The sequence below is a fragment of the Ambystoma mexicanum genome, chromosome 4q (assembly GCF_040938575.1).
Source record: "Ambystoma mexicanum isolate Mex_15411 chromosome 4q, UKY_AmexF1_1, whole genome shotgun sequence".
Classification (NCBI taxonomy): Eukaryota; Metazoa; Chordata; class Amphibia; order Caudata; family Ambystomatidae; genus Ambystoma; species Ambystoma mexicanum.
Genome location: NC_090928.1, coordinates 331,726,581 through 331,751,084, shown reverse-complemented (window position 1 = coordinate 331,751,084; position 24,504 = coordinate 331,726,581). Strand labels below are relative to the sequence as shown.

Here is a 24,504-nt window from a genome sequence, read left to right as displayed (position 1 = left end):
ACTTTGCTGTCTGAAGCAATCTTGGTAGGATGTAGTCAAGCAGAGTTTTTGCACAACTCCTCTTGTGTTGACTTCTTTGTATTTCAGGGCTCATTCCTAGAGTTTGACAAAGTATGCAGGCAGAAACTTGGGCTATAAAACCATATGGGCTGCATTCATTCAAATATTGGTGGGCACCCACTGGGTGCCACCACATTAAAACTTTCCTGCTGTCCTTCTGGGCATTCACTCATACAGATCAAGTAGCTGCCCACACCTGGGTTTAACAACTACAGCATGGAAAGTTCAAGGATATACATGGCAATATCTCAATAGAAAGTATTAGTATCGGACACAACGATTGACCTTCGGACTCAGTACTGAACTCACACAGGAGTTTCTGTAGATTGAGCCCAATGGACAAGCTCCTGTACTTCACTAGAATCACACAAACAAGGCTTTATTCACTAAGTGTATTCCACACTGTCCGTGCAAGAAGACTGACAAAGTGAACAGTGTATGTATTGGTCCCACACACACACACTCCCCAAAGCAAATGGCAGGCAGTGGATACTTAGGGATACCTGCCCTACTGGCAGAACATTGGAGATCTTCAGTTGTAAAGTGTTATCTTCCGCACTCCAGAAAGCTGTAATTACCACTTTCACAGACCTACCCTTAAATACACTGGGCCCGATTCATGGAATATTTGCCCGGTTCAATGTGAATTTGCACTACTGAAAAGTGACGTTGCACTGCCCTGCCGACACAAACCCTGATTCATGGAACTGTGCAAAGTGTATTTTTGTTGTGCAAAGTCTTGCAGAGTCGTGAAAAGTCAGGGCATAGTCATTTTTGCAGTTCAAAATGACTTTGCCCGGACTTTGCACCACAAAAATACACTTTGCACAGTTCCATGAATCAGGGTTTGTGTTGGCAGTATAAAGTCACTTTTCAGCAGTACAAATTCACTTTGAACCGGGCAAATATTCCATGAATCGGGCCCACTGCGTGTGGAATTCCTACAATAGAAATCAAAACTCCTAAATACTTAAATAGTAGGTTTGCAGACAATCAAACTAACAGACCTACCAGAGCCTTTCAGGTCAATTTACTAACGATACCCAGATATAAACTAGAAAAAGCAGGGGGTAAGAGTGTCCCAGTACTAGCAACCAAACTCTGGAATGCCATGCCTTGAGACCTAAGAGTTGAGCCAGCCTTCTGGGCTTTCCGCAAAAAACGGAAAACATGGATCTTTGCACAGGAACGGTTATGATTCTGCCTCACCCCTAGATCACAATTGAACCTGCTAGCTGTTCATCAACCTACGCTTGCTCATTTAGCACAGTGGGCCTCATTACGACCCTGGCGGAGTGGGTTTACGCCAGCGGTATTCGCGGCGGACCCGTCCGCCCCACTACGAGTTCCCGTAGCGCCATGGAGCGTTTTCCGCCTGGTTTTTCCGGGCGGAGAAATCCATGGCGCTACGGGACCTTGTTGTTAATTACGCCACCGTATTTTACGGTGGCGTAATTAACGCCTTCCCCGCTCCCATTATACCCTATGGGGCAAAAATGGGAATGGGGAAGGGTAAAATGGGGAATGGGGATTTACCGCCCCACCAAGGTCGGAATGGGGCGGTAAATCCGCCAACCCCCATGGCGCTATCGGCAGCTTTCCGCCGTGCTCCATGGTGCATTTGGCGCCACGATTTCCGCCAGGGTCGTAATGAGGCCCAGTATGTTTATGCTTCATAGTATTTGTACAGTGGCATATGTAGGGAACTTACTCTACCTTGATTGTAACTGTGTTATGCTGATGTATTAGAATATGCTTTTCATATCAAATTATGTATCTTGTTACATGCAAAGAAATTTCGTGTACTGTAATTTCAACCTATGAACTTGCACCCAGATACCTCCGGGTTAGGTGCGCTATATAAATAAACAAATAAATAAATAAATAAATTAAGCACTATGATATAATTATATGTTTACATTCTGAGTGCATGTGACATTTCAAAATAATGACCTCATACAACCACAGTGCACCCAAACAACAGTTTTGACCAGAAAACAAAATACCAGGCTCCTTACCGAAATCCTCCTGAAGGCTTTGTGTTCAAGAAAAGTCAGGTGTTCTGCCAGCTCTATCGGCTCAAGGTGATCAAACAGCAGGCAGACCTTTCCCTTCTTGGACGACCGTTTCCTCTGGGTGACTCTGCGCATCCAGTCATAGGAAGGGCTGCAAACAGGAAACAGGCAAGATCAGCCTAGATACTGTTTTTCATTCTCAGGGCATACTGGCACAGCATGGCATAGGGCAAAGAGACCACCAAAGGAGACAATGGCACTGCTTGATCCCACCGCAATGGCTGGAACCTCTGAGATACATGGCATTATCTTACTGGTGACATCCTGGATGGTGTTATATTATGTGGGCATTGGCATACTTCCCCATTCCAAGTACGCAAATATAAGGCTCGCTAGGTCCATTGATATTTTCTCTGAAATCAGCAATTTGCAGTTCATATTTTTGGAGTGCAGTAGCTTATTATAGTGAATGGGAACATAGTTCAATGACAAAAGAAGGACGAATCCCTTTTACGGTGAGATAGTACATTGAAAAGGAAATGCTTACATGCTTGAGATGTCAATCAGGCGGATATGTTCCTCGTAACCCAGTTGGCTGGCCACTTCACGGAACTCCTCGGTCAGGCCAACCAAACCAAGGTCCAAGTTGAATTCTGCTGGGAACTCCAAGATCCAGTATCTAAAATCCAAACATTACCAGTGTAGATAAAACAATGTGAGAAAATCAAAAAGGCTTTTGGTTTTGAGATGTATATGATTGCTGTTATACTACCAAGAACATGGGCTAAATTTCCTGGAAGCAGTCACTGTGACCTTTAAGGGATATATTTCACCCACACGTGCGGCCTGTATTAGCACTACTACATCCACAGACAGATTATATCAACAATATGAATTGCATTCGTACGTAACTATGGGTGCGAGTTACTGCCAAGTGTGGTTCTAACTTACCATAGTGCTTGAATGGCATTCACAAAGAACAATGTACAAAACATGTGTGACCGTCCTTTAAAAAGCCCAGGGAACATCAGTCGTCTCGCGATTACCTAGAAATCACACATTCCTGGATATCGGCTGCCTAACTCAACCTTAACCCAACCAGGACCTAATTTGTCCACATCGGCCTCCCGCTAAATAACAACTTGTCCAACAATGGCTCAATAATATGCACCTAGATGGTTTTAATCTGCAACTCTCTGATTCCACAAAATCCTTAGGCTTCACCATTGTCAGCATCCTGCACTTCCAGAAACACATATCTAAGAAGACCCAAACAGCCTGGTTTCAAATCTTCACCCTTTGCAAAATCAAACCCTTAATCTCGCCTCATAACTTCCGGACCATATTGCAGGCCTTTGTGGTTTTGCAATTGGATGGAGCAAATGTCCAGCTCACAGTCGCTCACTTGGATAAAAGCAGTCCACCACGATGCAGCCCGTCTTATTACAGGCACAAGGAAATTTGACCGAATCACCCCGTCCTCCGCCAAACACATTGGCTTCCTCTCAAGGCCAAGATACTGTTCAAGACTACATGTATCATCTTCAAACCAGTCACGGCAGTTAAGCTCCACATATCTGGTGGCACACGCTCCTTGCACAGCACATCGACCAACCAGCTCGAATCACAACTAGTCAGCAAAGACAGGACCCACAATCCTTCTCTTGTCCTGCACCCAACCTCAGGAACTCGATCCTAGTATCGACTCAGAATGCTCCCACAATTCTTCAACTTTACGAATCTCAAAACGTGGCTTTTTCAACAGCACCTGATCATGGACTAATCCCAATTGACACACAGAACACAACTCACAGTACTGCGATATTGTTAAAAGATTCCAGCTCAAATGCTGGTTACCCACCCTTGTACAGCACTCCGCTGCTCTCGAGCTAGGTCCGGGCTTTAAGCAATAAGATAACTTGTTGGAATCTACACGGGCAATTGGTGGTATGCATGGAGAAAACACAAGGATACCTCCAGGCTGCAAATAATGTCCCATCACTGTTGTCACTTGCAACACACATGCTGCCGATCTGAATGACATTGGTGCACTTTCTCAGCCCGATTGCACCACTCATACCCAGCTCATTCCGGTGCGTTGCAGGTGAATATGAGTCACTCAAATGCACTGGCGAAGGTTTGGGAATATACATGTAAGCTATGACTTAATATGTGTTCACCAATATTTCCTTTGCCCCCCTCTCCCCTCCCTGAAGCTCAAAACGACACACGTGTATGTTTCTCAGGTTTGTGCAACGAATGCACAAACCCAATCAGTTCTCAAATTGTACATTCTTATTTGAATCGGTATTAAGCACTTTTTTTTGTAAAAGTATCACAACTGCTTTGGTCAATAAAAAGTGAAAGTTCTCCTAGGATAAATGTAGGGCCTCTGGGCTTCTGTGAATCAGGTCCTTCGTGTATTAAAGCCATACTATCGATTGCATGCTGCCACCTAAAAGGCTATTGATCCCAAGGCAAGCTTTTACATGGGCAGCAGTGCAATGCTAAATACATTCGTGTAGATGTTCATCTGATGTGACACAGCAGGCAATATGTGCAACACATTTGGTCGCTGCTGAGTTGTTATTCGCCAGGGCCAGGCTCCCGTCTCCCAGCTGCGCAGCCGGGCAGAGGGTTTGTGCTTGTTAGACCACTGCTGACTAATAATTGCGGACTGGCTCCTGCTTAATCTCCGTCAATGGTGCCATGTTGCCAGAACATCGCCATAGCAAGGTAGTCCACAAGCAGAATAAGGGCTTCTGCATCACCTCTGTGTCATAGGGGCTGATTCTGAGGTGCGCGCAAAATGTAAGAAAGTTTCCCTCCACGAAGGACGAACACTTTACTTACAAACACCATATTCTGATAAAGAAAGAATGTGATGCAGGGACATGAAAGCTCTGGCAACAGCCCTCGCACCCGTCGGGAATGCAGGGCAGCCACATGCAGGGAACTCTCCTCCCAGCAGCACTGGTTTAGGAGTAAAAATACGGTACCTTTGAAGTGCCATTAAACCCCACTGCACACTTTTCCCTTTATAAACAATGCATTTCTTAGACTGCAGCACCACTTTTCTAGTTTAATCAAAGTTTAAGAAAACGTTCTTAATTTAGAAAAGTGGCAGTCTAATAAGAATTGCTCGCAATGCCACTGGAACACGTTTCCTCTACAACATGCGATTTTAGCAGAATTTGCTCCTGGGAAGCACTGACATCTCCCCTCCAATATTTCCACCCACCTCAGAATGATGGTGCTGGAAACTGGAGGGGAGAATGTTATAGTCTTACACACTTATTATCACAAGCCCAGAATCAGACCCCTAGTCTCCAGAAGGCACCAGTGCTTCACCGGCACACTGCATCCAGTCATTTGAGGGGCAAGAAAAGCGGCACGAGAGAGTTGGGGAACTTGGGCTCATGTGAGTTCCTTCCTAGAGGCCTCCCACATCAGTTGTCGTCGGCCAGACCGCTGCTTTCAAAATTCGAGGATCTCGAAACGTGGATATTTCAAATTACAGCATACATCAGTAGCTGAGCAAGTCTTTTCTCTTGGTTCTTTTATGTTGAACTCTTCCCTCACCTAGAATAACCATTTCTTCCTTCAAATTTTGTGGTGGCCCTGCATACATTATATCCCATGGGCTTCTTAGTTTCAGGGGAGCAGCTCTGAGAGGCATACCTCACACAAGTAGCCCCACTTCCTACACGGGCGCTTTGCACACAATCACCCTCTGTGTACTTTGCATTAAGGTAACTGTAGGGCGACTACAGCGGAAACTGAAATGCAATCTAAGTTACCATGTGCCCTTTAGGCTTGATTCATGGAACCTTTATCACGGTGCGAAGTGACATTGCACTGGTGAAAAGCGACTTTGCACTGGCAACAAACACCCCGATTCACAGAGTGGTGCAAAGTGTATTTTTGCAGTGCAAATTGACTTTGCACTGGGGCAAAAGTGGCGCAAAGTCCCTTTGCACTGCATAAATACACCTTGCACAGCTCTGTTAATCAGGTTGTTTGTTGGCAGTGCACAGTGCCTTTCCCACGCGCTAAAGGTTCCATGAATCGAGCCCTTAGTTTGGTTCTCAAGTTCCTGAGAGCATCGGCTTGAAGAATGGGCCTGCGACTGTGTATGGTGCAGGGGTCTGTCTATTAGTGCCTTCCTACAAGACCAACGCCCTAATATTGGGTCTTTCTGTTGGATCCTTAAGGGTTCGTTCATAGCCTCTTGGTGAGAATGATATTGTCCAAGAATACATTTCAGGGACCAAAGACGTGCCGAAAGTAGCAGATAACTTATTCAAACAAAACACTCTTCTTGGAACTCCACATCCAGTATCTTAGACGGGAACAAATCATCCGTAGGGATGAACTCTAACTCTGGCTAAATCTGCTATCATCCATGATTAGTGCTGGTAGCTGAGGAGATGGATGGGATCTTTGCATCAGGACTCCCCGCTGCATTGCGTCTGCAGCGGATGATACCTCCAGATCGATATGATTGACATATTGAAATTTGTGTTGCAGAACTTAGGTCAATGAAGAATGCTTCATGTAGTCTACATGAATTTCAGCAAAGCCGTACCCATGGTTCAACATAGAAGATTCATGGACAAAAATGTGTAACCACAGTATTTGGATTTTTATATGTTTGAGATTGGTGATTATTTGGCAGAGTGAATCAATGAATCCCGTGTTTGTCCAGTGAGAATAGAATGTACTGTTCCCTAGTGTTATTGTTTATAAATCTTAGATAATGTGTTTTCTGTTAGAAAGACAGTGGGCCTCATTACGAGTCCGGCGGTAACCGAGGCGGTAAAACCACCTGGTTACCGCCGGACTCGTTTTACCATTCCGCCTCCGTGATTCCCGGAATTACCGGGGCATTACAACCCCGGTTTCCTGGGAATCACGGAGGCGGAATGGTGTTAATCCCCATTCCCATTGAGTCCTATGGGACTCAATGGGAATGGGGATCATGGAAACACCGGCAGCATCTCGTGATGCTGCCGGTGTTTCCTCGTCCACCTGCAGGAGTCGGGATCAGGCGGTCCGGAAACAACGGTGGCGGCGGGTTTACCGCCACCGTTATTTCCGGACCGCCTGATTTGTAATGAGGCCCATTGGGCCTCATTACGAGTTTGGGGGTAGCCATTGCCGCTTTTAGCGGCATGGCTACCCCCAAACCGGGTACCGGGTCCGGGTCTGGAAAATAGGGAATTACCGGGCCATGTCGATTGGGCAGCCCAGGTAATTCTCATTCGCGGGACCGGGAACCGGTACATCCACATTCCCATTTGAGCCCCCATAGGGCTCAATGGGAATGGGGAGGATGCTAACGACGGGCCCGTTAATGAAGGCCCCGTCATTAGCATCCTGGCCTGCTCGTGGGTGCCGCTAAGGACGTCTTGTCTTACCAGACGCCCTTAGCGGCACCCGCGAGCAGACCTCGTAATGAGGCGGCCCGTAATGAACGGTGCCGGCTCATTACGGGGCCGCCTTCCTCGTAATGAGGCCCACTGTAATGTGTTTATTTCGTGATATGGAAATGCATCTTTTTTTCTGATGTGGTTCATATGTTATTTTAGTTATGACAATGTTTATGTATGAAATATGTGTAATGAGTTCTTTTGTGACTAATGCACAATAAAAACAAATTAAAAGTAACCACTGTGTCCACACCGGTGTGACAGACTGGATTTCAAAAATCCCAAAAGTGGTCAGGGGGTTGGAAAGTAAATACGTTTTACACAATGGAGCAGAGGGTATTAAAGTGCCACGCAGAGTAGCCAGATCCTGAGGCACTCTTATCCAATGAGTTCAAAGTTTCCAAGAAATGCAACATAGTAGCACAGAGAGTTGGGGGGATGGGTGAGGGGTGCATAGGGAGAGGTCTAACCTGCATAAAAAGTGAGGTTATGTTGCAACTTTATAAATCATCGACGAGACATCATATAGGAGTCACCTTAAGTGTAAATCTATACCACACGTTGTATATTCAGCAATAGACAGTTTGAATCTATCAAGTTTCTAAGAGACAAAATAAAGCATGTTCATGATGGAAACATGTAACTGCCTCTTGTGTATACAGGAGGCGGAACGTATTTCGCAGACCTGTTGCTCTAGAAGAAGGAACCGCGAGGGAACCTCAGCATGTCCAGGTATGAGCTTTTAAGGACCTCCCCACATCACTCCTGTTGTGTAAAGACGCCAAACACAACGATGCCAGAACCCAGCACTGTTGTGCCAGGTGGAGTGAGCTGAATTGCAAATATGGCAACACCATTCCTTACCTCATGAAGTGGCCAATTTTCAGGCGGATGTCGTTGCAGTTTTCCCCGTTGGCATTTTGATACGTGAAAGAGTTAAGGAGCATGCCCTCTTTTGTAACATCTAGAGCTCTATTTGGCATTTGCTTTTTAATGTTTTTGTCATCTTTCCATCATACTATTTGTAACAACAGTCATACCACTTTTGATCATCACTTAAATAGACCATAACTAAAAGTCAAGGATGGCACTTCACCTAAATGCCAGTGGTCGCGAAAATGACATCACATGCCCAATGTTATCATGCGAAGGGTCATCATGTAACCTTTAGTTCCAATAATATCACAGTAAGTGACGTCCCGACGTTTATCCCTGATCACAGCAGAGGAAGTGACATCACACATGTAAACGCTACAGGAAGATTAATAAATAAATAGTAGTAGAGCAGAGAAAATGCATGTTAGTTGCCAACCATATGTAAACTAGATTGTTAACTCAAGTTTTCTTAGTTGCAGTAATAACATGCCAAGGGCACACCAACCAGCATCGTCATAGACCAGGAGCACTGCCTCCACATACCAGAACAGATTCATGCATGGGTCCAAAATGTCCAGGTACTGCAACTGTATGCTCGTTATAGCCACACAGCCTAGGTGTAGGGACATTTTTCAAGTGTCCTCTGGCTAGGCCTCGGAAAAGCCAACCTCTAGTGTCAGTCAGGGGTGTTTACGCCAATGTACTCCTGATTCTAACGATGGTAACGTGGCAGAGAAGCCAGGCTTCATTCCCAGGAAGGGAAAAGGATGACCCTATAGCACAGTTCACCAACCCCCCAAAAAGTATTGTCCGCACAGTATATTTATTCAACAATATACTCTTTAGTGATAAAAAAGTATAGCATTAATAATATACACATTTACAGGTCAATATTATAAGTACGCAACCGTATAATAAAACAATAAAGGGGATATAAAAGACACAAAGCAGCTTTAAAGTCAGTTGGGAATTCCATTATACAGCTTAGTACAATATTTCCACCCGGGTAAGGCAGATTGACCAATCACAATCTGCCTTTCCCAGGCGCGATTGCGCGTTCACCGCCTGCGGTGAAAAAAGAAAGCCAATAAAAATGGCTGCCGCGATTAAAATAGAAAAGGAACTGGGTCGCTCTCCGGATGACGGCGGCCATTTTGGAGCCTATTTTCCATGGCCAGCCGCCATCCGAATAGGGACCTAGTCCCTTTTCTATTTATATGGCGGTGGCCATTTAATTGTCTTTTTTTTTCGATGGGCGATTGGCTCGTGCTGAGCTCATCTCCCATCAGAAGAAAAAAAAAATGAAAACTATTCGCACCCCGTTAAATCTCGAGGTGCAAATAGATTTCACACCCCGGCGGTGGAGCAGACATGGAATTGAACAGCCAGCAGCCCGAGCTTTGTAGGCCCGAGCGAAGAGAGGGTGTCAGCTCGGGCTGTGGGCTGTTAAATTCTATGTCCGCCCTACCACTGGGGTATGAAACCTATATTAGCTATTTTCAGAGGACATTACCAGCAAAGAGCAGAGAAAAATATGAACAAATGCATAGACCATAGTAGGTAGTTAGTAAAAACGAACTGTTTCAAGAGTTCAAAGAGCACAGTGGGAACAAGTATGCAAAATAATAGGTAAGTCAATATTTCAATTCATTTTAGGGATTTTTTTCCAAGTTCAGAAAATGTGTTCACAGAAACTTGATTCTAGCTAACAGGAAAATTCAAGTTAGTATTGCAAATATAGCTCTGTTAACTCTTTCTGTGCTGGGTACAGCAGATACCTGTTTAATTTTTGAAGCATAGCATTCTTTCCCCTACTGAATTTAAGAAGGCAGTGCTAGCTCAGTTTTGTGTATGGTACAGCAGTGGGTTCCCTTCAGTGAGTTGCCTAGTCCCATCATGCACGGACCTTGCAGCACTTCTCTGCAGCGGTGCTAAACCAGCTGCCCGGTTCTTCTCTTGCACATCGCCCACACTCCATCTGTGGTTAGCACAGGCGTGGTAACGTTCCTCCGCATTGCCCAGTGGCTTTTAATGATCCAGTGATTTTTAGCTCCATCTAATAAGGCGGTGCTGTTGCTACTATCTTTGGTGCAGCATTGCTAAATCTACTCTATTTAGTACAGCACTCTTAGCGCTCCCGTGCAGTTATGTCTCCCTGTGCCTGGAACTGCAATGCTGTGTGCTCTGTATGTAGCTCTCCTGCACATTGCTCAATCTCCCTCTTCATAAAGCAAGTTGGTCTTGCCATGGGAACAGGATGTAAGAGGGAGCAGTTATAGGCCTGTTCCTGTGATGGTCCAAACAAAAGTATTTTATTTCAGATCAGCATGTGTTTCATGGTGGTCACCTAGCCAGAGACATTTTGGGCTGAAGCAAATCCCTCTTGACTCTGAGGTGTCTGCGGCCTCATTCATTTTGCTGTTGTGGAACTTGTTACCATTAGGTGCCCACTCCCCTGCCTCACCCCCTTATCTGTGTGCAGCCTCCTCTCCTTCTCAACCCCCTGTCAGCTTCAAAGTGACCAAACAGAAAGAAAATGATGGTTAGTAGCTAGCAACTCTTTCTGCATGTGATGCTGGAGGCACCACCAGTCGCGCACCGGAGGGCAATGTCGTGTTCCCTAACTTAGTGAGGAGACCAATAGTCAATGGCAGCTGGCACGCCCTGTGAGATCAGAGATCACAGTCACAGTGACGAGGCTGCCAAGTGAACTGGCAGGGGCATCACCTGCTACCCCTGGTGAGCTTCAATTGACGGCCCTGCTAAAGGTAATGAGTTCATCCTGCCTGGTCAATGTTGCTTCTCTGATTTCATGTACTGTCATGGCAGGAGGCCAACAGACAATGCAAGGCCAAGGCCATGTTTAAGATGCTTTATTGAACATGCCAGAAATGTCAAGGGATTGGATTTGCTGAGTGTTTTTGTGAGATTCAGGAGTACGTAGAAATGCAGTGGGTTTCCTTTAGAGCTGTGGCCCTCAGTCCTTTCCCACCTCCCTTGAATCAAAATCTGCCTTCTAGGTGGGAAAGAGGTCACTCTCGGTCTATGGGGTCTTAGGTTCACCTTGCACTTCTTGCTTTACTCCTAGTGAAATATTTAATGGCTGCTGCCCTTGTCAAGATGTTGTGCTGGTCCCCCAGGACTCCCGGAATACCCGGCACCACCACCACCCTATACCTTGGGTCGTCTTGACGGGGCCTAGGAACAAACTATTTAACTGATGCTGGGCCCTAAGAGCAATGGTCTCCTCCCCGCATCTTCGGGTTCTTTTTAAGGCCCTATATTCCCACCAGACCCTTCTCCAAAACCGTAGGATTAGTCGAAGGAGGGAGAGTCGGAGGACTGCCTTTCTGTTGATTTTACTCTTCCCTTCTCCACTCTCCTTCCCCTTTCCTCTCTCCTCCTGGCCCTTGCTGACTCAAGATCTTGTACCATCTGTTCTCCCTTTTCACTCCCTCTTCCACTAATCTAATCTGACCACCATCCTATTCCAGCATGCCCTTCCACCATGGCATTCCATCAGGATACTACCTCTCATTCACCTCTGACTTCCCCTTGGATGGTTGTGCTCCCTTTTCCGTTCTCACTACTATGGTAATCTCTTCCTCTGCACAGTTCTTTCTCTTAACCTCAGCCTCCTAATCTTGCTTTCTCTTTTCATTCTTACAATCATTCGCTCTCATTATTATCTCCTTTCATCCCTTCGTCTCTTGATTTCTCCCTCCTGCACCTCGGCACTTTTTCCTCCACACTTAGCTTATCCACCTCTGCTCTGCCTCCTCCCATATTCTCTCTTGTCTGCCCTTCTTTCTCTCTTATCACCTCTCGTTTACTTTTTCTCCCCTTTCTCGGTCTTATCTCTCCTCTATTCCTCTTCCCCTTCCTCCAACCATTTCCCCCCTACAACATTTTTATTCGCCATCTCTACTTCTTGACCACCCTCCTCAAACCATCTCCACACTTCTACACCTCAGGTTCCCTCCTTCCTGCTCTGCTTCCCTGCTTCCCCACCTTGTCCATGCTTTCCTGTTGTCTGTCATTCTTTCCACACCACCATTCGCCAAACGCATTTCTGCAGCATACTCCTAACACATACACCTCCTATCAGGCCTAACTTCCTTTAATCCTTGTCGGGCTCGATGTCTGTGTGGGACAAGGGGAAACTGCGTTCAGCTGTGCTTGAGGTGTGCAAACCTTATATGATTGGTAAAGCCCCAGTGAAACTACAGAATCAGCACCTGAAATTTTTTGATTATTCGCCGCCCATGGCTTCATTGACAGGCGTCTCGGAAGACTCCGTCTCAATCTTTGCTTCACTTTCTCCATGGGGATGGTACATGCTGTCAATAAGGCTCAGGGCCCAATGCCTTCTATCTCTCTGACCGTGATGGCTTGTAGCTTGTGGCCTGTGCAAGTAAGCATGCGCACATCACCTGTGATCCACTGCCCCTTGATAAAGCATATCTCAAGTTTACAATGCCCATGGATGCATAAACGGGTGACTTTGGGCCCTGTATAATTTTTGTGTATCACTCTGTCAGATTGTTGATAAAGATGCCAACTTTCACGATTCCCTGCGTGCTTGGGAATGGGATGCTGTGAACTAGAGATGAGACTGAGGATGGATCGCAGTCCTTAGGGGGTCCTCCATGTCATCCCTCTGGGGCCTACATCACAGAGTGGGTAGTGTTCCCTGGCCCCCTCCCCCAGTTGGCCCCAGTCGCATCTACTAGCTTCAGCAATGGGAATGTGTCTCAGTACAGAGAAGGAGATGTTGTAGATATTAATGTTTTAGATTTGTCAGCCATTTCAAAGCGTTGAGCTCATCATGTCAGCTATTGCCATGCAGTTTTAGCTTTGCCAGCATCACTGGTTCAAGCCTATTTAATCAGTGGTATTCCTCATATGTTTCAATACAGAGAATGACCATTTATTTTGGGGTTTTGGTCCCCCTTGTTTGAGAGTGTGTGGTACTGGTGTGCCTAGTCTGTGTCGGTATGCCTCCTTCAAAGGAGAACCAGAAGATCCTTTGTGAAGGCAAGAGGACTAGACACGGTTCTCAAGTTAGGCCTCAACGAGTTCAAGAGGGGGTGGCCTGTGCCTGTTTGGATTTACTGTCATGTTTTAACTTCTACAGTTGTATTTGGCAGCAGACTCACCCAGTGTTACTAGATCTGAGGTGGCTGGCAGAGGTGTCAGGTGGCAAAACATATCAGGCATTACAAATCTGACGTTTGTCTCTGTGAGACTTGGTAGTGCTCAACAATGCCCCTACACATCAGGGCGCTCCACAAAAGGACATACCACGAGCTCTCAATCCCACCACCATGAAAGATAATGAGCCAAAGGCTCATGGGAGCTTGTCTTCTTTTTGGTGGTGCTTTGCTAGCCTCTACCAGTTATGTGGTTACTGATTTTGTGGCCGTACAGACTTTTTAGACTTCAGCTCTCATTATCCATAGCCAGCAAAAACAGTGACCAAGAACCATGTGCTACATAGCCAAAAACATCTGGGGGGCCTCATAATGAGTAACCACGATCAGTGCCAGCAAAACCTGTAGTGGATCTCATTTACATATGGCACACCCCTCCATGCAAATGGGTGCAGTTTGGAGTAAAACATTGCCCGCCCATCACGGCCCGTTTTTCAATTAGCTTTGGCTAACCCTCCTCTGTTAGCTGCCCACCCATGCCTAGATATGTCTTTTAGCCCTTATGTAATGAGCCCTGCTATGGGCAAGGGGAAATAGGTTGAGGGAATTTTGGTTAGATGATGGGGTGAGAAGGGTCTTACCGATGGCTGAGCCATGCAGCAACAAACTCTACAAAGTGAATCTCAATAGCCTAAAAGATATCTGGATACTTCAAGATACGTGTGTGCAATCTGTAGTCTCAGGTTTGATCCAAGGCAGGCCCATCTCTGCCCAATACTCCTCAGATGTCAATAGGTTGAGCCCATTGAAATGCAAAATAATGCCCTATATCATCAACTGTTAGAGGTGAGAGCAATCTAGCGTGAACAACTATAAAGAATCATGATACTAATATTATGGAAATATAAACCATACTAAACCAAGACAATGCAAGTAACATTGCATGCACTGAAGACACCACCAAGGACATTTCCAATAACAACCCTAAACACGATATATAATTTCACACTGATTTGTAAAAAGTTCTATGGCAAAATATCTGTGACTTAAATAGATCTTGATTTAAAAATAAACTTGGTATAACATGTAAGCACGGTTCAACTATTTTGGAAATAAAATATAACTGGGGTTAAAAGTATTGCAGGCCAGAAACACATTATAACCTATTGCAAGCATTGCTAGACTCAATCAGTAGGTTTCATATGTGATTGCCAGAACGGGTGCAAAGATGTATTGTGCCTCAGTCAAAGTGACATATTGGGGTCTCTATTTATGGCAGTGGCCATAGATGTGATGTTAAAGAGGGAATATGGCGGACCAGGTGCACTCCTTACCGGTGGCACTTTAGCCAGCCAACTAGAATGCCTTATTTTACCCTTTGTGTGATGTAACCAAGAAAGAGAAGGGACTGAATTAAGTTTGTGAGTATCTCCTATGTGCCATTATTATAGATCAAGTTTAAGATATTTTAAAGTTTTAATTGGCTTGGCGCAGATTTTAGATGTGTGGACTGTAACGCCATGAAAGGCTTCCACCATTTAGAAGTAAGGGCTGCTACATAGATACAATAGTACACAGGCACTACACTGCTATTAGCTCCATTTTAAACTTGAAGTCTTGCTGTGGTCTTGGCAGTCAACTAATCTTAAGTCGGTGCCAATTCAACCTTTAAATTATCCTGGCTAAATGCCCAGCACATGCAGTAAAGATTTGTTTAGATCTGGTTTAACAAAGCATTTTACAGAATGTTTCCACAGTTATTATTTGATAATTGATGGCACTTGGAAAAAAAGAAAACATCAACTGTTAAAATTCAGAAAAGGGAACCTGTTCTTTATGAGTTCAATGAATAAATAAAATGTATCTGCTATTTTGGGTTAGAGCTAGATTGGGAATGGTGGATTGTTTCAGTGATAGGACTGTGACTAGCAACAGACTATGACAGGGGTGAGTGGCACCTACTTGGTTTAAAACTTTTATTGCTGACATATGACAGGACCAAGGCATTTTCAGCATGAATTGGCTAGGAGGAACATCCAATCATATTGTATGTTGACAATATTGATGAGTGGGAATTAAAACAACTGGGTTAAGTGTACATTGGGGGCATTGAGGTATAATATGATCAAAATAATGTCGAGGCATACAGTGAAAAGACAAAGATACTTACGGCAATCGAAAATCAATACCATTATATTGGAAATGGGTTAATCAAGCCTTGGAGGTTGAACGTTAATACAAATACTTTAGTCTCTGGTTCATAACATCTTTAAATCAAGCCTCGGAGAGAAAATGAGTAGGTCAAAATGTTTGCTTATAGATTAATTAAGTCGACCTTCACTCAATGTTAGGATTAGTTTTTATATATATTATATATATATATATATATATATATATATATATATATATATATATATATATATATATATATATATATTTGATTATGTATCGCTTGGCTTGTATCACACACCTTTTGCTGTCAAAAATAAGCAAATATACAGAAACAATTCATAATAGCACATTTAAAAATTCATTAATACAATGAATTAATCTCAACCTTATCAGATACTCAACCAATTTCCCAATGTTATATATGTTTTGATATGGCATATAACGTGCCTGTACACAAGTGTTTCTAGGCATGACAAGACAAGGGGGGAATCAAAGGGAGGACAAAACAACGATCTTACTAGGCCTTGTGTCAAACAGATCGCGCAAGTGCGGGATAGAGGGAAGGGGGGAAGTGCCAGGAGGGAGAAGTGCAGGTAAATCAAAACGTGCAACCAGCAGGTGGCTCATAAGTGCAGAGAGAAGGGGCTGCAGGGTTGCAGGAACAGACCCTTAAGTGCTGGGGTAGACCAGAGGCAGTGCGAGGTCAACTGGACATGCAGCAGCCTGGGTCCGAGTTCAGAGGGTATCAAGGGGACCAGTGCGCGGAGCAGTCGGGTACATCAGCAGGAGAGAGGAAGTGAGAAAGCAGAAGTCAAAAGAAAGTTCTTGAGTTGCTTCAGGAACCGGAGGTGGTTCTGCTCAAGTTTGAGAGTGGCAGGGAGGCTGTTCCAGAGGGAGGCCCCAGCCGAGGAGAGAGATTTGCCCCCAACTCTCTGCTTGGAGAAGCAACTGACCCTCAGAGAGTTGGAGGTGGATGCACGGAGAGCTCAAGAAGGAAGATGTTTTGGAAGAGAAAGTTGGAGGTAGAGCAGTCCCAGGCCCCAGAAAGCCTTGTGGATGATGCAGAGGGTCTTGAACTTGATCATTGCAGCCACAGGGAGCCAGGAGATTTCAGTGCTGGAGAGATACGATCCCTGGGCTTGAGGCCAAGGACAAGTCTTGCAGTCCTGTTCTGAATAAGTTGTAAGGGTCGAAGAGTAGAGGCAGGCAGATTTTAAAAGAGGCTGTTGCAGTAGTCCAGCATAGAGAGGAGCAGAGCTACTCTTCAGACAGTGAGCTTCTGGGGGAAAGTAAGTGAGAAAAGTAAGAATACCACTGATGCGGTGCAGCTGATAGTTTGACTACTTAGAGACATCAGAAATGTGAGTAGAGAAGGAGAGGGTGGAGTCGAAGAGAGTTCCACACTAATTTATAGTGACAAAACAAATCTCAGATATTATTAGAGGCCTCTCCCTATTTGATCAAACAGGTACAGGGTGTGTGAACCAAATATCCACAAATGCGGATGAACTGTTAAAACTTAAGAAGAAGGGCTTTAGAACCGAATGTCACTGCCACTTTCTTAGGGAATACCTGAACGTGAACATTATCCCTGCAGGCCTAGTGGTGCACAACGAACTTGAGCTATTCTTAGATGATGAGGTCTATAAAACTAGCTTAAGCTATATAGCCACTAAATGTAGTAGCGATTTAATGGTTTCAACCATGTCCACAGTGCAGAGGATTGGGGTTACGCTGCAAAAGGAACTCGAGGCAGAGGAACTCAAGTTCAACTCCAATACAGCAATAATTATTGCAAATGATAAAATAAGGGAAATACCAAAGCAATTTGAAGACCTAAGAGCAACAACGTTGGTCAAAAAAACTAAGAAATTAAATAAGGATATTCAAGAATTCAAAGTTGAGAAGATTTATCCATACTTAGTTGCAAACTTCTTGGAACAAAGGAACATGGATAGAACACAACACACTAATATCAACAGGAGGTGGGTGACCTGCTCAGGCACAAGTAGCGCCTCAGCAGGAGACGATCCATACTCTTATGGCTATGAACAAACACAAAGAACAAGAGGACAGAGGTCTTTTTTAGGCAGAGGCCAGCAGAGAGGCTTCCATGGAGACTTTTTCAACCCAGATTTTTGACCATGGGGAGGCAGGCGACGACAAGGTCTTGCAGGAGAATGTTCAATCAATAGAGACAGGAACTCCACATATATTAGAGGATGACAGTGAGGGCGAGATTCCAGTATTTAACCTCTCAGGCATCAGCTTAGCACCGGCACAAATAAAACTTCTAGAAAAAGGTCTATCCTTTGTTCCTACCAATCGGACGGATTGGTTCACTACAGAGGTAGAACTAAAAAATGTATTTTGAAAATTAAGACTGAAATGTTTCTTCAAGGAACAAGAACCTCTCGAGGTTCAAGGAGATACGGGACTGCGTATCCCCTCCAATTTCACGCTAATAGACAATCAAGTGGCAAAGGAACTCATCCTCTTTGAAAAATGTGTACTAGGGGTTCTAGAAAGACTCAGATCAGTCAAACAGAATGTTAGAAACAATCTGTCCAATAGTGAGAGAGACGCACTTGAAGAACTGATGACAGATCAAAGGTTAGTCCTCAAACCAGCTGATAAAGGACGAGGCATAGTTGTTTTCCTTAATGCTCAGTATAACCAGATGGTGATGGACGTGTTGAATGATGAGGAGAGCTAACAGCCCTTACATAGGGATCCATTGCCGGAAATTAAACAGGAAATTCTTGAGAACACACAATTTGGCGTAGACAGAGGCTGGCTCACAAAAGAGGAATTCGAATACTTAAACTACTCGCAACAAAGAATTCCCTCTTTTTATGCACTTCCAAAAATACATAAGGATTCTACCACACCACCAGGTAGAACGATTGTGTCTGGGTGTGGTTCCATCTTGGAACCACTCTGTAAATTTGTGGATATGTTTTTACAGCCTATCAGTAAAGATACAGCTACATATCTAAAAGATACAATGTCAACAGAGAACAGTTGGTTACTATAGATATAAATCATTGTACACTAATATACCGCAAGATGAAGCAATTGAAAAGATACAAGGGTTTTTGAGCCACAGTGCGGCACAACAAACGGTTTTGGCAGAATTCATTGTTGAAATTATGAGTATTGCCTTGAGAAAAAACTTCTTCCAGTATTCCAACCAATTCTATCTTCAAATTCGCAGGACAGCGATGGTGCGGCTTTCGCACCAAGCCTGGCCACACTATTCATGGCAGCCTTTGAAGAAGAGTTCATCCTTACAGACAACAATCACTATAGACCACAGATCACCAGTTCGTACAGGTACATAGACAATATAATTTGCATCTGGAAAGGGAGCCAATAATCCCTCTGTGACTTTTTGGAATGTATTAATGGATTTTATCCTATGATACAATTTACAATGGAATGTGACAAACATTGTATACACTTCCTGGACCTGGCTATTAAAGTTGAATTGGGCCACCTGACCTGTACACTGTACAAGAAAAAGACCGACTGCAACACCACGTTACACTATTCGAGCTTTCATCCCAGGTCTTTGAAAGAAAATCTACTGTTCAGTCAATTTCTACGGTTGAGGCGGAATTGTACCTCAACAACAGACTATTACCAAAATGCTAATGCCCTGAGCACCGATCTAAGAGGGAGGGGTTACCCGAAAGAAATGGTCTCCCATGCACTTAAGAGAACAAGGTTTACACCCAAGAAGCTCTACCAGAACCTAAGGAGAGAAATACCACACAGGATAGACTCACCTGCATTACAACTTACAATACCAACTAATTTCAGATCAAGAAAATGTTGAAGAAGCATTGGCCCATGATTACTACCTGTATGCCTAACACACCATTACCAATGTTTGCTTTCAAGCGCTCGAAAAATTTAAAGGACAATTTTGTCCACTCTAGATCCAAACAGCCTAGATCTAACAAATGTATTGGGACCTAGGCTCACTCAAGTGACATTTCCCATGTGACAACTGCAAAATCTGTCAGTATACCACCAAAATGCTTTAATTCCAGTTTTGAACAAAACATGGGAACTAAAATGTATGTCAAACTGTAAAACATCCGATGTCACATACTGCCTAGAATGCACGTGTAGCTTGCAATATGTTGGTCAGATGACAAGGGCAGCCCATGTTAGGATTAATGAACACGGGTCGAGAATCAGGTGTAGAAATCACACATCACTTCTTGGAATACCATTTGCCAAATGATCTCAAATGGTGGATCATAGATGTAGTACGCAATGTACTTAATCAACAAAGGAGTTTACACAATAAAGAGGCACGTTGGATACATCGCCTCAACACAGTGGAAAGGGATCTTAATGAAGCGGTACCGCTCTTTATGAACTAGCAGGCTCATTACCCTGTCATCTTGTACAGTGCTGACAGGGACCGCACAGAGTGTCCGGCACAAACCTAGATCATTGACATCTGACTACTGTGAGTCACCCAGTGTCCACACTGTGACAGTCTTCATTTGCAGGAAAAATGTATATTGCCCTAGATTTTATCCTGCACAATGTATTACTTTCTAGGAAGTGAATTTTTAGGAAAATAATCTGTTCTTCTCCTTTAACTACCTCAGGACACACAGTATTCAGTTATTGAAGTGCTTGCCAGCGGTGCAGTAACTGACACTGAGAGCACTGCTCTCGTAGCACAGCCAACCGCCACTATCTAGGTCAGGCTTGCCTTAGATATCGCAAGACTTCTCTCACGAGACTCGTCTGGTGGTTTCCATAGTGACTCTGCCAGAACAACACACAACACCTCATGGGACATGGACCGCTGAGGAAGAACTCACTGGACACAGCCACCTTGTAAGTAACAGCGCAGACGCACGCAGCCACTTCCACTTGGAAATGCATCTATTTCAAGAGCAGCTACCCCTAGGGCTACTCTTAGCTTTACCTACCTGTCCTTGCAGATTTCTGTCTTGTGGAGTGGATAGGCTTCCATGAGACTACAGCCATCCCATTTGCGATAGCTACCAGAAGCAAAGAACCGACCAGTACGAGGGAACAAACATCCCTCCCCACCTTCAATTCCTACCATTGCACAAAGGTATGTTAGAGAGGTTCAGCTGATATAGCCATATATTTTTACTCTTAATGGCCCGTTGAGCATGTTTTTATTACTCTTCCCATCTCCACGATTTTGAAGCTTGCATAAGCCGCCCCTCTGACAAAGCCAGCCCCCGGGCACGCTCCAACTTCAGAGACTCACCCAGAGTCTGAGATCAATTGAGGACTGCATCCGCCCGGGTAAGCACAGTACTTGCATTGGCCTCTTTCTATATCCCCAGAGAACGCTAACGTTTGCTTTTCAAATTCACTTCTTTTTAAATTACCTTATGTTCGAATTGATGGGTGATGGCAACATGAGGTAACTTTATTTTTGATTTGGACTCTTGTGAATACATTTAAATCCATGGGACTTGAGCCTACTGCAATGAGGCAATACAAAAGATGCAGGTTTTATTGCAGCCTGATTTTCTCTTTTGTCTTCCCCTTTCTTCTCCTTGGGGTCACCAATCACGTTCAGTTTTGGTCCTGAGGAAGGCGGGCATATCCACATAAGCGTGCCGAAACGTACAGCCCCATGTGTTTGATTGACTCACGCACCATAGCAGCTGTGCAATTTTTACATTTACATTAGCGCCTTACGTAGACCCCTCAACTGTTTAATTGAATTCATGTGACAACCTGAGAAGTAAGACACACAAGTTGCCTGGTTAGCCAGAGGGGCAAAACAAATTGTATTGTTTGTAATCTCTTAGCTTTATTAATTGCTCAAACTGTTTATCTGGAATTGTATTTACTCACAGGATTTTCTTTTCCGTTGTTTGTTTTCTGTTTCTTTTTTAAAGTACCTACACTACTCCTCCCAGGTCTAGCCTGGAATCAACATTCAGTATACACTCATGTTCTGTGCACAAATATTTATGTCTAAAAACATGTGAAAAAGCTTTTTTCATTGTATATAAATTGAATAAATGTATTGAAAGTGCCAAATCTAAGGATATAATATGACTTTCTTTGTTTAAATATATATAGAATAGTCAAATGTGCTCCCTGAAACATGTAGGCGAGATACATGTTAATGAACTCTGGACTGTTTGCACAGAGTCCAAAATCTAGAAATGTATAACGCTAGAGCAAACCTTACTGGTTTTTCCTTTCAGGACATTTTGCTGTATTGTACTTATGTTTCCCTGGTCCTTGACAGAGTAGGGGCTGACCCTCACGTGCACTTGTATGAGAGAAGGAGCAGAGGTGGCTGAGGGGAGCCTGAAAGAGAGCTCGGTGTCATCCACATAACACTGAAAACTGGACCAGAAAGTAGCGATGCTGTGGGTAAGAGGTGCAAGGTATTGGTTGAACAGCCAGGGAGAGAGGTAAGACAGCTGGGGAACACAACAAGTAGAGAAAGAGATAGAATAGAGGAAAAACCTCTGTTGGATCTGTGAGGGTCAGTGAGAAAGGAGGTCAAGCAGGCCAGGGCCTGATCAGTGATACCAGGTTGTCACAGAGGCGTTTGAGTAGGATGGCATGGTTGACCGTGTCGAAATCAGAGGATAGATCCAGGAGAGTGAGGACAGAAGGGAGATTAGAGTCAAGATTGGAGAGCAGGTCTTCACGGCTGTTCAGGAGAGCAGTTTCCGTGCTTCTGGAAGCTCTTAAGCCAGACTGGTGGTGGTGGAGACAACCAACAGATTCACTATATAGATTAAGCTGGGAGATGGGCAGCTTTTCCAAGAGTTTTCCCAGGAAAGGAGTGATGGACATAGGTTGATAGTTAGCCAGAGAAGAACGATCGGCTGAGGGCTTCTTTAGAAGAGGGTGCACAAGGGACTGCTTAAGGGGGAGGGGAAAATTCCAGTGGCAAAGGAGTGATTGCAGAAATCGGCCAAGGCTGGAGCAAGGGTGTCAATCTGGTCCTTGATGGCTCTGGATGAGCAGTGGAGAACCTGCTTTGAAGAGACTTTCATAGATAGGACTTGTCTAGAAACATCGTCAGGGGTAAACAGTGGAAAGGAGGAGGAGAGACGGCCTCATATGGGCCAGGAGTGGTAGAGGAGGTGGAGGAGGAGGTGAAGGAGGTAGAGGAAGAGATGTCAGACAGGATGTCCTGAGTTTTCGTGATGAAATGAGAAGCCAGGACAGTGTAGAGGGCCTGGGAGGGAACAAAACAGGTAGCGACTGTAGCAGGATTGGCCAGCTCCTTGCAGATTTCAAATAGTTCAGCTGAGTTGTTAGATGCCGCAGAGATGCAGGCTTGGATGTAGGCTCTCTTCTTTCAGAGGACAGAGAGTCTGTACTGCCTTTTGAGCAGGCCAGTATGTCAGGGGGTGCGCCTGATGCCCTCCACTTCCTCTCCACTAACCTACACTTGCGTTTAAGGGTGGTGAGGTCAGAATCGTACCAAGAGTTGCACTTGGATTTGGGCTTCAAGCAGATTCCTCATGACAGGGGCAAGGACAACCAGGGTGTTAGAGATAGAGAGATGAAAGTTAGAGATGGCTATGTCAGGGTGTGAATCAGCCAAAGGTGCAGGAGGAGAGAAAGTAGCGGCGAAAGCCTCAACTGACACACGCTTCATGGGCCAGATGACCGATAATGTAGGTGGTAGTGCTGGAGTCGGCTTGAAGTGAGGGGTAGAGAGAGAGAAGTGGGAGGAAAGGAAAAAAAATGAGAGAGAGAGAGGAGTGGTTAGAGGGATAGAGAAGGGGATGTCCGAGGAGATCAGAACATCCAGGGTGTGCCGCGCAGAGTGAGTCTGGCCAGAGGGATGAATAGAGAGAGAGAGAGAGAGAGAGAGAGAGAGTCGCAGAGGTTGCGAAAGAGTCCTGTAGAAGGGCTGGTAGCATCCAGGTGGATGTTCAAGTCTCTGAGGAGGGGAAGTTGAGAGGAAGAGGCATGGAGGGAGGAGGAGAGGCCAGCCCACTAAAAGAGGAAGAGGGCAACCTGGCCAGGCAGCCTGTAGATAGTGGCCAAAGTGAGAGAGAGGCCAGGAGAGATAGGGAGCCTGCAGACCAGGCATTCAAAGGAGGAGGAGTCCTGCTTTGAAATGATAGAAGCAGGGATCCACTCTGGGAAAATCAATGCTACACCCCCACCAGGACGGTTGGTTCGGGGTTCAGGGAGGACCATGTAGCCATCGGGAAGGAGAGTGTCAAAACTCGTGACAGAGCTGGCCGTGAACCAAGTCTTGGTGAGGCCGAGTACATCCAAATCAAGTTCTTCCAGGAGACGGCAGATGTCAGAGGAATGTTTAACAGCTGAACAAGGGTTGAGAGTAGCGATGTGGAGCAGGTTGCCACATTTGAAGGACTTCTGGGGAGGTGTACAGGCCAGAGGTTGGCCCTGCAGAGGTGTAGGAGGTGCCTGAGGATGGGCAGAGGAGGACGGAAGAGAAGACTGGGTAGTCAGAGAGGAAGAAGAAGAAAAAAAAGGGATGGCGGAGGAGGGAGGCAACCGGGTGGCTAGAGAAGCAGCAGGAGGTGCTGGAGAGGTGGCTGAGGAAGGAGGCGGCAGAGGAGCCCGAGAGGGGTAAGGAAGGACAGCAGGAGAGGAAAGGAAGTTGATCAGGCACGTCTATCAAAAAGGAGGAGATTGGCATGAGGGCCATGGACCAAGACGGTGCCATTTAAGTAGACATTAAAGATGGTCTTAGAGGTGTGGAAGGGGGCCAGGAGGGCCTCCCACTGGGTGGCACCATTAATGGGAGAAGAGGAGAAAAGAGAGAGA

General features: G+C 45.0%; 1 protein-coding gene across 5 annotated transcripts in view; it reads right to left on the bottom strand.

Annotated features, from left to right (window-relative positions):
- RASGRP3 (RAS guanyl releasing protein 3) overlaps positions 1-24,504 on the bottom strand; it is a 702,554-nt gene that overhangs the window by 187,353 nt on the left and 490,697 nt on the right. For all 5 annotated transcript variants that reach the window (XM_069607912.1, XM_069607913.1, XM_069607911.1 and 2 more), the window contains 3 exons: positions 8,372-8,434; positions 2,623-2,754; positions 2,079-2,226 (listed from right to left, as the gene is read on the bottom strand). In XM_069607912.1, the coding sequence (XP_069464013.1) occupies positions 2,079-2,226; positions 2,623-2,754; positions 8,372-8,434 (343 nt within the window). The remainder of the gene's footprint in view (positions 1-2,078; positions 2,227-2,622; positions 2,755-8,371; positions 8,435-24,504) is intronic.